Source organism: Cladophialophora immunda (genome assembly GCF_000835495.1).
Source record: "Cladophialophora immunda strain CBS 83496 unplaced genomic scaffold supercont1.6, whole genome shotgun sequence".
NCBI classification, from domain to species: domain Eukaryota; kingdom Fungi; phylum Ascomycota; class Eurotiomycetes; order Chaetothyriales; family Herpotrichiellaceae; genus Cladophialophora; species Cladophialophora immunda.
Genome location: NW_015622546.1, coordinates 3,722,101 through 3,736,247, shown reverse-complemented (window position 1 = coordinate 3,736,247; position 14,147 = coordinate 3,722,101). Strand labels below are relative to the sequence as shown.

The 14,147-nt window shown below is 55.3% G+C and overlaps 2 protein-coding genes across 3 annotated transcripts; one reads left to right on the top strand and one right to left on the bottom strand.

Annotated features, from left to right (window-relative positions):
• The first annotated feature begins 114 nt into the window (after positions 1-114).
• PV07_10722 lies at positions 115-2,648 on the top strand. Of its 2 annotated transcripts, XM_016398075.1 has the most exons (2): positions 115-1,816; positions 1,931-2,648. In XM_016398075.1, the coding sequence occupies exons 1-2, from the start codon at positions 322-324 to the stop codon at positions 2,539-2,541; spliced, it is 2,106 nt and encodes a 701-aa protein (XP_016245266.1). In that variant the 5' UTR covers positions 115-321; the 3' UTR covers positions 2,542-2,648. The 2 variants fall into 2 exon arrangements, with proteins under 2 accessions (XP_016245266.1, XP_016245265.1); XM_016398074.1 differs by having other exon boundaries at positions 115-2,648.
• Positions 2,490-5,417, bottom strand: PV07_10721 (uncharacterized protein). The gene is made up of 7 exons (XM_016398073.1): positions 5,379-5,417; positions 4,805-5,324; positions 3,999-4,696; positions 3,763-3,928; positions 3,570-3,693; positions 3,155-3,479; positions 2,490-3,005 (listed from the first exon to the last, which is right to left on the bottom strand). The coding sequence occupies exons 2-7, from the start codon at positions 5,088-5,090 to the stop codon at positions 2,685-2,687; spliced, it is 1,920 nt and encodes a 639-aa protein (XP_016245264.1). The 5' UTR covers positions 5,091-5,324; positions 5,379-5,417; the 3' UTR covers positions 2,490-2,684.
• Positions 5,418-14,147: the final 8,730 nt, after the last annotated feature.

The window sequence follows — 14,147 nt, the reverse complement described above, 5'->3', positions numbered from 1 at the left end:
GATCTACTCCACCGTATCAATTTTACGGCGGAGCAATTATTCTCCTAATGCTGCCACTTGAATTTGTCCGTCACACTTTCATATCACTTCCTTTTTTTTTCTCACCATCAACCACCACCATTCACGACACTCTAGGGAATGACAGATACGGCTACCTGAACTTTGTCTTCCTCAAAACTTCCTTGCAAGGCCTTCTATCTAAGCAGCCATCAATGGAAGCTTGGCGGGCCAATCTGACTTGGGGAGACCTGGGTGGCGTCCGATTGACTACTGTAACATTCCCGCCCCATTCGAGGCCACTGTCCACGCAAACGGGATGGGATGATTCCTCAATCTCTGGTTGCCGGTAGTTCGGTAGCCTTGGTAATCACACAATGCTTCTTATTGTGGACACATGGATCTCGGAAATCCATCCGCAGAGGCGAAAGGATCGCACTGTTTCTAGCGGTCATCCTTTCGAGCATCCTCTTACTCCAGAATTGTCGAGTTACTTTCTTGAGCTCCTTGTTTCTTCTCGCTTTTGTGTCAGGCGGCTCCTTGTTATTCATGCACCGTTCAAACATCATGAACTCGCTTGGTCCTTCGAAGTTGCCAACGAAACCCGGAAACCCAACGGTCCACAACCAATCGAGACAACATTCTACCACGCTTCTACAAACGCCTGGTGCAGTGCTGCCTTACAAGCCTCTAGCTGAAGGTCAGATACGGTTGCTCAAGTTCGCGGATGACGGAGGCTCTGACAGCGGGCCTCTTCAGTTTGAGCTCTATCACGCGAAACTGAGCCAAAGACCTGACTATGTGGCTTTGTCGTACTCTTGGGGGCAGGATGCTGCTCATGGGAGAGTAAGCATACTAGTGAGCAACCAAAGGTACGAAGTCTCCCAAAACCTTGCAGAGGCGCTTCGCAAGCTGAAGGAAAACAAAATCTCCACCGTCTGGGTTGATGCCATCTGCATCAATCAACGAGACACAATTGAGAAAAGTCGGGAAATAGTCAGAATGTTCGCGATCTACAGGATGGCAAAATTAGTCGTCGTTTGGCTTGGTTCTGATACCGGACCGGAGGAAGAAATGCGAGAACTCCTGAGGGCGACAGCTGATCTGGAAAAACCGGTCAATAAACAGCATCAGAATAGCAATCTCGGTTCCAACTTGGAAGCCCTTGAACGACTGTTGTTACAGAGATATTGGCATCGAGTATGGATTATCCAAGAGGTTGCAGCAGCAAAACGAGCAAAGATCTTCTGGGGCTCCTACATTTTCGACTTGCGATCACTGGAAATACTATTGCGGGAGAGAAGTCGTTCCACCGGCGAAGACGAGAAATCTCCTGGGCTTGCTCAGAAAGTTATATCTGTTCGGGCTGCCTGCCGAGAGCAGCAAAAGCCACGGCTGATGGACATTCTCGCAATGACGAGCATGTCCGAGACGAGCGTCTTGAGAGACAAAGTCTATGGGCTCCTTGGCCTTGCGTCAGATTGGGCTGATTTCGTTCAAGAGCCCAATTACTCACAAGCGGTGTCGGAGAAGGAGCTTTGCTTGGAGATGACATCCAATCACATCAATTGGTACAGCTCCGCAGACATCGTGTTCCTCAGGAGTGTGGACCACCGACAGACAGAGCTGCCGTCATGGTGTCCTGACTACTTCCACTTTCGACCGCACCAATTCGACCGAAACCTGATTCCCTACATATGCGGCCGAGATGTCAATCTGGGATGGGAGAGGAGGAGGGCCTTTGGCCAAGAGTCGCCAAATATGAACGAAGTCATCCCGGACACGTTCCACATCAACGGCGGCAAACTCACCCTGAAAGGTCAGTATATTGGCCGCATCTCAGCTTTGGGCACTTTGGTGGGAGACCGTCCAGCTTCTAGATTTTCCAGCCGCTTTTCTACCTCCGATATCACGGATCCTGACATTGGGAAAGCGTTCCGTCGGCTGCTGCTGATCTGCCACAACCAGTCTTTTGGCCTTCAACCGTCCTCGGCGTTCTTCTCGCTTCTCTTCTCGATGCCCGACCACGTCTTTCAGCACAGAGGCTACCTTAGGGTGAAAGGGTGGTTGGAGCGCCACAAGGACCTCCTGGGGAGATTCGAGGTGAAAGTGGCGCCGAGCTCGGACGCATACACCTTCATTCCGCGCCGAGGCGGCGGCCTGAGTCCCGCGTCCAAGGTCTTGCCCGAGTGGCGCGACTTCTTCAGCTTGAGCGAGGACAACACCATCAGCCGGAGAGGCGAGCATCCCCTCTACTCCATGCTCGAGTCCATCTCGTCCATCCTCGACGAGCACCTGCGCCTCATGTTCATCCAGGATCAAGCCCTTCTCGGATGGGCGCACCGCGACGCACAGCCCGACGACACGGTCTGGCATCTGGAAGGGTGTACGCTCCAAGCCATCCTTCGCAAGTCGGTGGAGCTGTCTGAGGAACAGGGCGAAGACATCTACAGACTCGTAGGCCATGCGTATGTCGACCCTGTGCTGGCTAGTGGCCGTTGGATGGCGAAAGAGACGAGAAGCAGGCTGGTGAATCTGTGCTGATATACACCTACGCTCTAAGACCCCGTAATTCCTCGAAATGAGAATCTCACATCGATGTTTTGGTCTACCCCGTATTCCCCATACATGCCAATCCAAATGCCATGACCAATGCCAATGCCGATACCATTACGAATGCAAGTATTCTAAATCTTGGCGCGCTCGTACTTCTTCCACAGACTCCGCGCCTTCAGCAGCGTGGGCCGAATGAAAACATTATCCGTCAACTCACTCTGCTTGGCCACGTCCAGCAGGCCCTCGTAGGGGGTCTGGTCGGCGCGCGCAAAGACGCTGTTGAGCTCGTACTCGGTGAAGCCGAAGGCGGCGACCACAGCGTCGGCGTGGGCGGTGGCGAACGCGGCGATGGCGTCCTGGTACGCGGCGCGCAGGCCCGAGACGTGCGCGGCCGAGAGGTAACTTTCGCCCGCGAAGGCGGCGAGGCCTTCGATCATGGCGTTGAGGGCGAACTAGACACAGAAGAGAGAGGTCATGGTCAGCCAGCCAGCCACCTAGCCCGATTTCGCACTTGAGGTGCCCATGGAATGGATGGCAACATATAGACTGCGTATCTTTGTGTGCGTCTTCGGAGAGAGGGGAGGGGCGAAGCACAGCTTACCACGTTCGCCAATGTCTGCATGGTCTCCCGGTCGTTCTGGGCAGTCTGCTTCACCTGAGCCTGCAGTCCGCGGAAATAAGTGAGATCGGCGTGGGCCATGGTCAGCTCGAATACGTCGTAGCTGGTGTCCTTGCCGGCAGCGACGTCGGTGATATGGCGTCGGGCGAGGACGGCAGCGCGGTGCTCGAGGAAGTCTCCCTGGACCTCAGAGTTGAACCACTCGTCCGCGCGGCTGCTGCTGCTGACCTGCACGCCCTGTGACATGCGACCGTTGTCTCTCAGACGTGCGAGGTACGAGAGCGCGCTGATCGATTGTTCGGATTTGCTGGAGGAAACAAACACAAGTCAGCTTCGCAAGGGAGACAAAAAAGGAAACGGGTTCAGGGCATGGGGGGTGGGGTGGGATATGACGTACTTCTTCCAGTGCTTCACGACGGCGTTGCCGATCTGCTGGGACAGGACGTATGTCTCTCCTTCATATGTCCTTGACGGGGAAAGCTGGGCGTAGAGGGACCCGAGTCCCGTGCTGGCCATGTTTCCTAACAATACCGGCTCTCAGCATTCAGATCTCTCTTTGAGTTTTCAGCAGCGTTATGAATCTGACTTACCGTGCCCGCCGCAGCTGAGACGGGCGACTTCGACGTCCCGCACGCCGTGTTCGCTAGCCCAGATCTTCGCGCCGACCGTCTGCAGGTGCAGGTCTTCAAGGCTCTCGTTGACGATGTTGTCGATGCGGGCCCTCATTTCCCGGCCGAGGAGCATCATGGCCACTGCCTGAACGCATGGGTTAGCACATGGCGAATAGCAAGGATATACAGGCAATAAGTAAACATCTCCCGCTCACCCGTCCCAAGGCAGGAAACAGCCGGCTCTGCACGCTGGCATACTCAATCACCTTCCTCTCCACGCCGTCCTTCGGGTTGAACTGCCTGCGGAACTGGGCGTACTTCAAGGCGATGACGACGGCCTTGGCGACCTCGATGCCCAACTCCTCGGACATGAGGCCGCGGATGATGACCATCGAGGTGTAGGCGTGCTTTGAGTTTTTGGCGGCGTGGTACGTGCCGTCGGCGTCCAAGGAGACCATACCCGCCAGCATGTTGGCGCGGGGGATGCGGCAGTGGGAGAAGGCCATGACGCCGTTGTCCATCGAGGCGAAGGTGCCCATGCCCTTCTCGCCCTGCTCGTAGATGCGCACGTTGGGCATAAGGGCGTGGGTGTTGAGGTCGCGCACCTGCACGAGGAAGACGTGGTTGCCCAGGTCGCGGCCGCGGACGAGCAGCCTGGCGATGACCAGGGCGTGCGTGGCCACAACGCCCAGCGACCCGATCCAGTACTTGTGGCTCGACAGCGTGGGCGAGTGGACGACGATCTCGTCCGTCGTCGGGTCGAATGTCGCCGTCGTCTCGATGCCGCGGACGTTGCTCCCGTGGCCCAGCTCCGTCTGGGCGTAGCAGCCGCTGATCTCGAAGCGCTCTGCCTTGGGGAGCCAATATGCTTTTTGCTCGGGGCTCATCTGGGCCTCGAGGTTTCTGATGAATACTGCCGTTTTGGGGACCTATCAGTAACCATTCTTCATCTCCTGGCGCGCCCTCTCTCTCTTTCTGCCCCCAAGGACCACTCGATTGAATTCCGATAGTCGTGACTTACTTCGATAATTCACCCCCATGGTGAGCTGATCGGCCGTGATCTTGGTCGCATCGACAAACTGCTGGTTCGACCAGCCGAGCTTGAACTTCAGCTCGAGCAGCTCCACACCCTGCTTGAGCCGCAGCGCCCACAGATCCTTCCGCGACAGTGCATGTGGGTTCGGCGGCTGGGTGAAGACCGGGTTCTGGGCGACGGCGGCCAGGATCTCGCAGCGGCGCTGGAGGCGTTGCTCTCCCCAGATGAAGTTGGCCAGCGGGGAGGTGCTGGGGGTAGCGGTGGCTGCCATGTTGTTTGCCGGTCTTCTTCTCTAGAAATCTTGAGGGATCTTTACGAGAGAGGCACACGACGTTCGACGTGTTGTATACCTTCTCTGACTATCGTCCTCTCCCAAGGTTATTAAACCTTCGCAAAGCGCCGAGCCGAACAACGAAGAGGAAACGCCGACTCCGGCAATGCGGCGCCAACTGCCGAGGCAATGAATCCATCCATGTTCACAGCGAGATAGTGACAATTCTTACACCTGACACGGGCATTAGCGGTCGACAGAATTGCTGCATGAGTCTCCTGATCTTACACAATTAGCCATTGAATACAAACAATGCAGAGCGTTACGGGTGGTATTGGTAGAGCAACGCCGAAGAAGACACAAAGGCTCCTCGGCGAAGGCACACCCTCAACGCCTTTGCGGACACAAGACAGACACGTGATATGGAAAACGTACTCGGAGCTCACGTGCGACTCACCCCGGGCGTGTCGCCTTTATAACAACGACTCACACCCCTTCTCACCCTTCGCACTCAGCTCGGTCATCTTTATACTCACCCTTTATCCCGACCCTGCTCTACCGCGCGTAGCGCCAGTCAGGGACTTAAATTAGCGGCGAGAGAGACAACACCTTTTTCGACTTTCAATGACTTTTGTCAGGAATGGATGCCCAGCCTGCCAGTAGACGTAGGTATCTCCCAGCATACAGTACTCGCATGGGAGTACTCCGTACTTAGCATTTGTCATGCTTCGAGGCCTGTAATGACCGAGGGTCAAGGTCCTCCTGAATACTACCCGTTTCGGTTAGTCTGCCTCGCCGCCTTTGTGCAGGCGTTATTCACCCTCTCTTCACCCGCAGTTCGCCCAGTTCACCCAGTTCACCCCCCAGCTCAGGCATCATATCTTGAGGGATAGTGAAGACGGATATGATATTTGTCTGTGCCTGGTACCCGACCTGCTAGTGCTAGCCCTACCCCGCTCTCCAGGAACCTATCTCGGCTGTACATTATGCACAATCGGAGACTTGATATCCCGACAATCGAAAAGTCAACAAAGTTGTCCGCGGGGAACTCTACTGATAATATCTGTAGAAGTGATTGGTAGGTTGACCTATCTGGAATGTCATATCTATCCCCGAGAAATTCTCTGGATTGTTAAAGCCCGGTCAATCGTTGTGGGCCAGGTGGACTACATTGCGATTGGGCCCTTTCCGATTGTATAGACGCTCCAGCTCCCGGCTTGCCTCGATACCAAAGGTTCAGAGAAACTATGCTGCCGCGCCAGGATTACTTCCTTGACCTAGCTGAGCATAGATCTCACTCTAGCTGTACTGGAGTACAGGAAGCCATCCAATAAAAGACATTCGACCGCATTCCTCGGCAAGCAAAATCCCGAAAGGAACCAGATACTTGAATTGCCCGAGGAAAATTGTTCGATCAACCAGGCGTTCGTCTTCCGCCGCGAACACTAAGAAGCGTCTCATCCCTTGATCAGGACAATCTCTCAAGAATATGCCGATGGTGTGGTCTCTAGAGCCCATAGTCTTGAAAACTATCTCTCGACAGCGGATTTAAATACGGTTGAAACTTTGATAGCCAGAATGATATCCGGTCAAGAATCACCCGAGTGAATGTCCACCGGAGAGGGCGATCGACAGCGGCTCGGGTCTATATAAAGACACGGAAGTCCTACTGATGCCATAGATCGAACATCAGAACGTTTCGATACCTGTTGAGGTGTGACTGCCAAAGCTTCGACTCGTGCAAGCTACCCGCGTGTAATCATGAAGCTTGCCATTCTATCGCTCCTCGCGCTGGCCAACGCCGCCGCCATTCCCGACTCAAGGCCGGCCAATCTGACGGTGCAACTTCCCCAAGGCTCCTACACGGGCCTCATCGACCCTAAGTATCCTCATACACGCCAGTACCGCGCCATTCCGTTCGCGGAACCGCCTGTGCTGGAGCGCCGCTGGACGCCACCGCAGAAGCTCTCGCCGTCTCCTGGCAAGCATCATTATGCCACCCGGTACCCGCCCTCGTGCGGGCAGTTCGTGACGTCGGTCATTTCGCTCTTTGACCTGCCTTTGTCCAAAGGCAATCTGATCTACAACGGCAACCAGAACGACTCGTCCGGCCTCGTGGGGGAGGCCACCTCCGAGGACTGCCTGTACCTGGCGATCTGGACGCCGACGAACCTGCCGCCACCCCCTAGCAAGGGGCTGCCGGTGCTCTTCTTCATTACCGGAGGCGGCTTCATCCTCGGCGGCGTCGACATCCCCTGGCAGATCCCGGACTCGTGGGTCGAGCGAACGCAGTCGCACATCGTCGTCACCATCAACCACCGGATGGACATCCTCGGCTTCCCGCGGGCGCGCGGCTTGGCGGGTAGCGAGCAGAACCTGGCCATGCTGGATCAGCGTGCTGCTCTCGAATGGGTTCGCGACAACATCGCGGCCTTTGGTGGTGACCCAGACCGGATCACATTTTGGGGCCAGTCAGCGGGATCCATTGCCGCTGACATCCATTCCTACGCGTGGCCCGACGACCCGATCGCGCAGGGCTTCTGGTTCCAGTCCGGGCTGATCTACAACGGCGTCAACCGCCAGGACCCGACGTATTCCAACTTCACCTTCGTGGCCAGCCAATTTGGATGCGACTTCCCGGGCCTGGACGACGGCGGTGCGGCCGAGCTCGACTGTATGCGCCAAGTGCCGTTCGCGCAGATCATCAACTTCATCGGCCAGTACGCGGACGCGGGCACGTCCCCCCCGATGAGATTCAACATGGTCATCGACGAAAAGGTCATTTTCTCCAACTACAAGGCCCGCGCGGCGGCGGGCAGGTTCGCGCGTCGTCCGGCCATTCTCTCGATGACGGCCAATGAGATGTCTTCCCTTGTCCCCTGGCCAGTGGCGAACCTGACCGAGGGGCCCTGGCAGCCGCCCGTCACCGAAGGCACCATCGAGGGTTTGGTCTGCCCGAGCTTGAATATGACCAACTACCGCAGCGACGTCGGCCTGCCCACTTACCGCATCCAATACGCCGGCACATTCCCCAACCTGAACTACTACAAATGGCTCGGCGCGTACCATGCCAGCGACATCTCCATCGCCTTCGGCACGTACCACTGCCTCGACGGCGTGGCGCCCTCCACGGACTTCGAAGCCGCCGTCAGCAAGAGCTTGCAGGACCATGTCCTCGCCTTCGCCGAGGATCCCTGGCACGGTCCGCAGAAAATGGGATGGATGCCCATGAATGCCAGCGCGCCAAATGGTGGTGATCTCCTCCGCATCGGCGCCGACGGTATAGTGGCACAGCATATCGATGGTAATGAGGTGGATGGAGTCTGTTTGGGGATTGGAGAGTATGATCCATTCCCGTGACGAGGGGCAGGGTTAGGTAGAGGACTTTGCACGAGGATAGAGGGAGAAACGGTTCTAATATAGATTGACCATTAGTCGAGCGCAGCATGAGTGTAAGGAAGAAATGGACGTAATCCACTTAAAGTACTCGCATCTAACCCCGATCCCGGTCGCGGTGACGCTGCTCTATCCTCCACCCCCTGTCTGACCAATGGGCGGGGGCTACTCGGCAAAGTTGCTAATTCTCCTTGACTCACTACGAGTATGTTATGGCAAAGTTGATAAGTGATAGCTAGATAAGGCAGAGTTCTCAGATTCTATTAACTGTCTCGACGGCGCGACCGAATGTGACCAGATTTGCGTCATGGATTCCGAACCACATACTAGTCAAGGCCATGCCAAAGCTGAAGGGCGGCCGTACAGGTCTCATCTGCTCCCGGCCTGCCTTCCTTGTCGCGCAAGAAAATCACGATGCAAAACGATAGATGCATCCCCCTCATGCTTCATGTGTCAAGCAAATGGCACTGACTGCGTCTTCCCACCCTCAACCAAGCGGTCACGAAGAACATCGGGCTATTCGAGAATGTCCTCCAAAGGAAACCCAGCAATCTCATCCCCACGTACTGCATCTCGGACGCAGTATCTCCCGTCACCTTCGCCGGCTCCATCTCCATCTCAGCGTGCGTTCTCGTCACACAACACTGCCCGAAGCGAGCCGGATGCGCCGATGATGACCGAAGAATTTTCAGACCACCACGAGCTTCCAGGCCCATCCTCTGGTCATCAAGACGACTTGGTCTCAGCGGTGATAGACTCGATTGCCAAATCTGGGGAAGGCAGCTCTCATGTTGTGAGTCCTGCAATCGCTGATGACGACAAAGTCTTCCAAGAGTACCTTTCCAATACTCCATATGGCCAGAGCGGACGGACAATCCGATTCCATCCTAACTCCTATAACACAAATGGGCCTTCGCGACCTATAGTTTTCAACACCATTCCAAAACGCGGATCCAGGGAGGCAGAAAGTCGAGCGGTGGCAGCTCAACGATGTGCAAATATCGAGAAATCCGTCGCTCCTTATCAGGGCGACCTGATAAATCTGTAAGTGTTCGGTGAAATCGAGCTTTCTGACCTCCGCTTATGGAGATGATGTAGCTACTTTGAAAAGATCAACGTGTCTTTCCCTCTCTTCGATGAATTGCTGTTTCGACGACTCCTTGCTACCCAAAAGGAAAAGATTTCTCCGGGTCTGCTCGCCAATCTGTACGGGAATACCTTGATATACTGGAACCACTCTCCAAAACTGAGGCATGTTCGTTGTCCTGATCACTACTCCATCTGGGTTCAGGCCGAGGACGCCCTGGTTGCCGAATTCAAATGCACGCCGGGGATTTCGACGATAATCTCCATCATCTTGAACCTTTCTGGCCGACCAAGCAGCCACATGTTAGGGAATGGCGCCCAGCTGGGCATGGCGGTTGCACTAGCAAATGCCTTTGGGTTGAATCGGGACCCTTCGGCCTGGAATCTGTCACCTACCGAGAAGAAGTTTCGAATCAGAATATGGAGGATACTGCTTGTGTACGATCGTTGGTAAGACATCCATTTTCTCTCTCTCTCTCACTGTTCTTTTGGTTCAAAGACACTAAAACTGGGCGTAGGTGCAGCCTGGCATATGGCACCCCACCTCTCATCCATCTCACCCAACACGACGTGCCAGCCCCGGCTGCAGAAGACCTCTACAATCCTGGCGCCTCCCCTGAACAGATATCTGCGGCTTCTTGCTTTGTTGCTTTCACGACCTTGACTGATGTACTAGGCCATTGCTTGGAGCTGGTCTATGAATTAGGGAATGACTTTTCCAAGAAGCCAGAGGCATCTCCATTTAGCCTCGAAAGCCTGCTGACCCAGTGGGAGGACTCATTGAATCCCACCCTTCGCCGGCTCATCATTCGGGGAACTGGCCTTGTCGGGCCTGGAGCGGCAAATCTTCGACTGGCTTACTTGTCCGTCAAACTGGTCGTTCGGCGAAGCCAACTGGACTTGGAGAGAGCTTCCCTCCAGATCGATGATGTCGACTCCCTGTACTATCTCCAAGCTCGGAGGGTTGCCGAGGAGATTGTAGAGTTCGTCCGAGAGCTGGATGGCACTCATTGCCATGATTTCTGGATTCCCCTCAACGCTTATACCTTGACGTCGGCAACCACCTTCTTGGTGAGAAGTGCACTCACCTCCAGGGGATTGGTGCGAAACCCTTCACTACAGCTTGCAAGGGCTATGATTGATGCTCTCCGATCCCTTCGCCGCAAACATGCTTGGGATCTGGCAGACAATTGTCTTTCCAATTGCAGCGACTTGGTTGAGAAGATCGAGACCGCATGCGAAGAGTCAAACTCGGACGCTATGGAATTCCAAGAGCCTATGCCAATGGACATGGATGTCGCTTCACTCAACGGTTTGTTTTCGGAGTTTACGGGAAACTGTTTTCTAGATACAACAGAGTGACACACAGTACAATAGCGCTTCGACGTACCATGCAGAGGTAGACATATAAATCGAGGCTACGGGGCGCGTGAAGACATCAAGCCCAACTCCACATTCCATTATCAAACAATCCAGAACCACATCTTCTCCAAAAAGTTTCTCGGGATAGGTTGGGGCCATACCTGGGCGTCCAGAGCCGCCTTGCCCGTCCAGAGGTCAGCCTCTGCTGGTTTGATGAGGGAGGTCTTCTTGAAGAATTTCCAGAACAAATACATGGAGAAGAAGATAGGAAGTCCAATGTAAGCGGTGATGAATGACTGGGTGGACCAGTTACCGTGGACGAAAATTTCCCAACCGTTGAAGAAGATGATCAGGGAGAAAAAGGCCAAAGCGAAGTACGCAATGTAGGGCTGAAACGGAGTCTTGAAAGGGAGGTCATTGCGATCCACGCCTTGAGCCTCCAACGCCCTTTTGAAGCGCAGGTAAGCAACGCAGACGCTGCACCAAGTCAAGAGCGCGGCAACCGTCCCGAGGCTGAGGAACCAGTTGAACACTTTGTTTCCTTCGGTGGTTGTGGACATATAGGCGAACGCGCTGAACATGGCGGTGAACCCAATAGCGTAGATAGGAACCCCACGCGACGTGCATTTGAGGAAGATGCGAGGGGCTTGCCTGGTTAAGGCAAGGCCAAAGAGGTATCGCGAGCCCACGAAGACGAAGGTGTTGGCGGACGAGGATGCCGAGCTCAGGATGACCGCGTTGATGATGTGAGGAAGCACGCGAATGTGCGCGTTCTGAGCAGCGAGAACCCACGGCGAGACGCTGCCCAGCTGCTCATCGTTGGAATCAACTAGCACGCCGATGGCGAGGGATCCGAAAACGTAGAAGATGACGATTCGCCAAAAGACGCGCTTGACGGCCTTGGGCACGTTCCTTCGAGGGTCCGCGGCCTCGCCTGCAGCCAACGCCACCATTTCCACCCCGCCGAAAGAGAAGGCGGCGTACACCAGGGTGGACCACAGGCCCAAGAAGCGGCCAGCGTTGCCCGTCATGACGACCTCCTTCATTGCCGGGCCGGGATTGTACCAATATCGGAAACCCAGACGATCACCGGTCGGGCTGCCACCAAGATCCACAATGAAGGCCATGAGCAAGAGGCCCAGGATCGCAATGATTTTGATGCTGGCAAAGATAAACTCGGCCTCGCCATAGATAGCAACTGCAAAGATGTTCAATGCGACGACCACCACGATGAGGATGCTGATCCAGGCCGCCGTGTTAATGTCGTCGTTCCAGTACTGGATGAACACCGAGGCGGCCACCATCTCGGCGCAAATGGCACACACGGAGAGATAGAAATTGTTCCAGCCCACCGCAAAGCCCATTGCAGGGTCGACATAGCGGGTACAGTACTGGGGAATGGCCCCGGGAAGAGGTAGCCACGTTGTCATTTCGCCCAAGCACATCATCATGGAAAAGATAGCCAGTCCGGTGATAGAGAAACCGAGGAGCACCGAGAGGGGGCCGGATTTCGCAAAAGCGCCCCCTATACCGTAGAACAAACCGGTCCCGATTGATCCTCCCAGCGCAATGAACTGGATATGGCGGGACTTGAGACTGTGTGTCATGCTCTTCTCAGCAATCGTGCGGATTATCATGGGGCAGACATCATAACGTACCCTCTTTGGACGTAGCCCAGGTCTTGAGCCGTTGCAGCATTTCCATACACATCAATTGCCTCGCCGAGTCCCTTGGTGGGAGGTAGAGACTCTGTTTTCCCGAGCTCGAGGCTTGGACTATCTTCAGGCATATGCTTGTCGTTTGTGACGACAATATCAGGCCCCTTTTCGGCGGACATTTTGAAAGATCCTGTCGATACAACGAGTGTGGTGGATATGCCTTGAACAACCAAAGTGACCAGAAGAAAGAATCAAATCATGCTTTGCAGAGCTACATGAGGAAGGGCTAGATATAACATGTACAGCAGCATGTTTGCGCAGGGCTAGATCGTCTTATCTGCTTCACGGTCATGCCACGACCATCTTGGAGACTCGGTGGTATCGTTCGAGAATATTGGCGCCGTCGATATCTTTCCCGATCTATCTCTGCGCAGTGTGATAAGATCCGCAGCCTTTTTCGATTAGATAAACCCTGTTGCCCAAACGGGTATCAGTGGGTCTGATATGTTTCCCGCAGCCAATCGCGGCCCCGTCTGCACTGGGCGTTTCCCGCGGCAAACTGGTCAAGGACGAGTACAAAAAAGACTATGTAATCGCTCTCGACGCCGACCAAAAAAAGCAGCTTTTCCCCATTCACTTCAGGGTCAGTCTGCTCTTTTCTGCACCAGGTTGGAAGTTATTTGGTTTTTTTATTTTGGAGGGGATAAAAAACGAGAAAGCCAAGATGGCAGCCTACGACCCCCAAACTTTCTGGTCCCGGGCGGACAAATATCTGATGAATACCGGCGCACCTTACACGCCAGTCATCATTACGAAAGCCAAGGGAACCTACATCTACGACGCGAACGGCAGGGAGATCATCGACTTCACCTCTGGTCAAATGAGCGCGAGTCTGGGCCATTCGCACCCCGAAATCGTCGAGGTGGTGAAGAAATACGTGGGGGAACTCGACCACCTGAACAGCACGATCCTCTCTCCGCCCGTGGTCGACCTGGCCACCAAGTTCGCCCAGATTCTCCCCGCGCCGCTCGAAAAGTCCTACTTCCTCTCCACGGGGTCGGAGTCGGTCGAGGCCGCCATCAACATCGCCAAGCGCGCCACGGGCAAGTTCGAAATCGTCGCGTTCTCGGCCAGCTACCACGGGAGCACCCAAGGCGCGGCCTCGGCCACGTACTGCATGGGCCGCAAGCACGGCAGTCCCGTCATTCCGGGCCAGTTGGGCTTCCCGGCCCCCCACGGCGCCTCGTCGCCGTTCAGGAACCTCGACGGCAGCTATGACTGGGAGACCGAGATGGACTATGGCTGGACCATGATCGACGCGCAGTCCGTGGGTTCGCTCGCGGCCTTTGTGGCGGAGCCGATCCTCTCGGCCGGCGGCATCATCGAACCGCCAAAGGGGTACCTCAAGCGCTTGGCCACGGAGTGCTGGAAGCGAGGCATGCTGTTCATCGCGGACGAGGCCCAGACCGGTCTCGGCCGCACCGGCGACATGTTCGCGTTCCAGCGGGACGAAGGACTGGTCCCCGACATCCTCGCCCTGTCCAAGTCTCTGGGA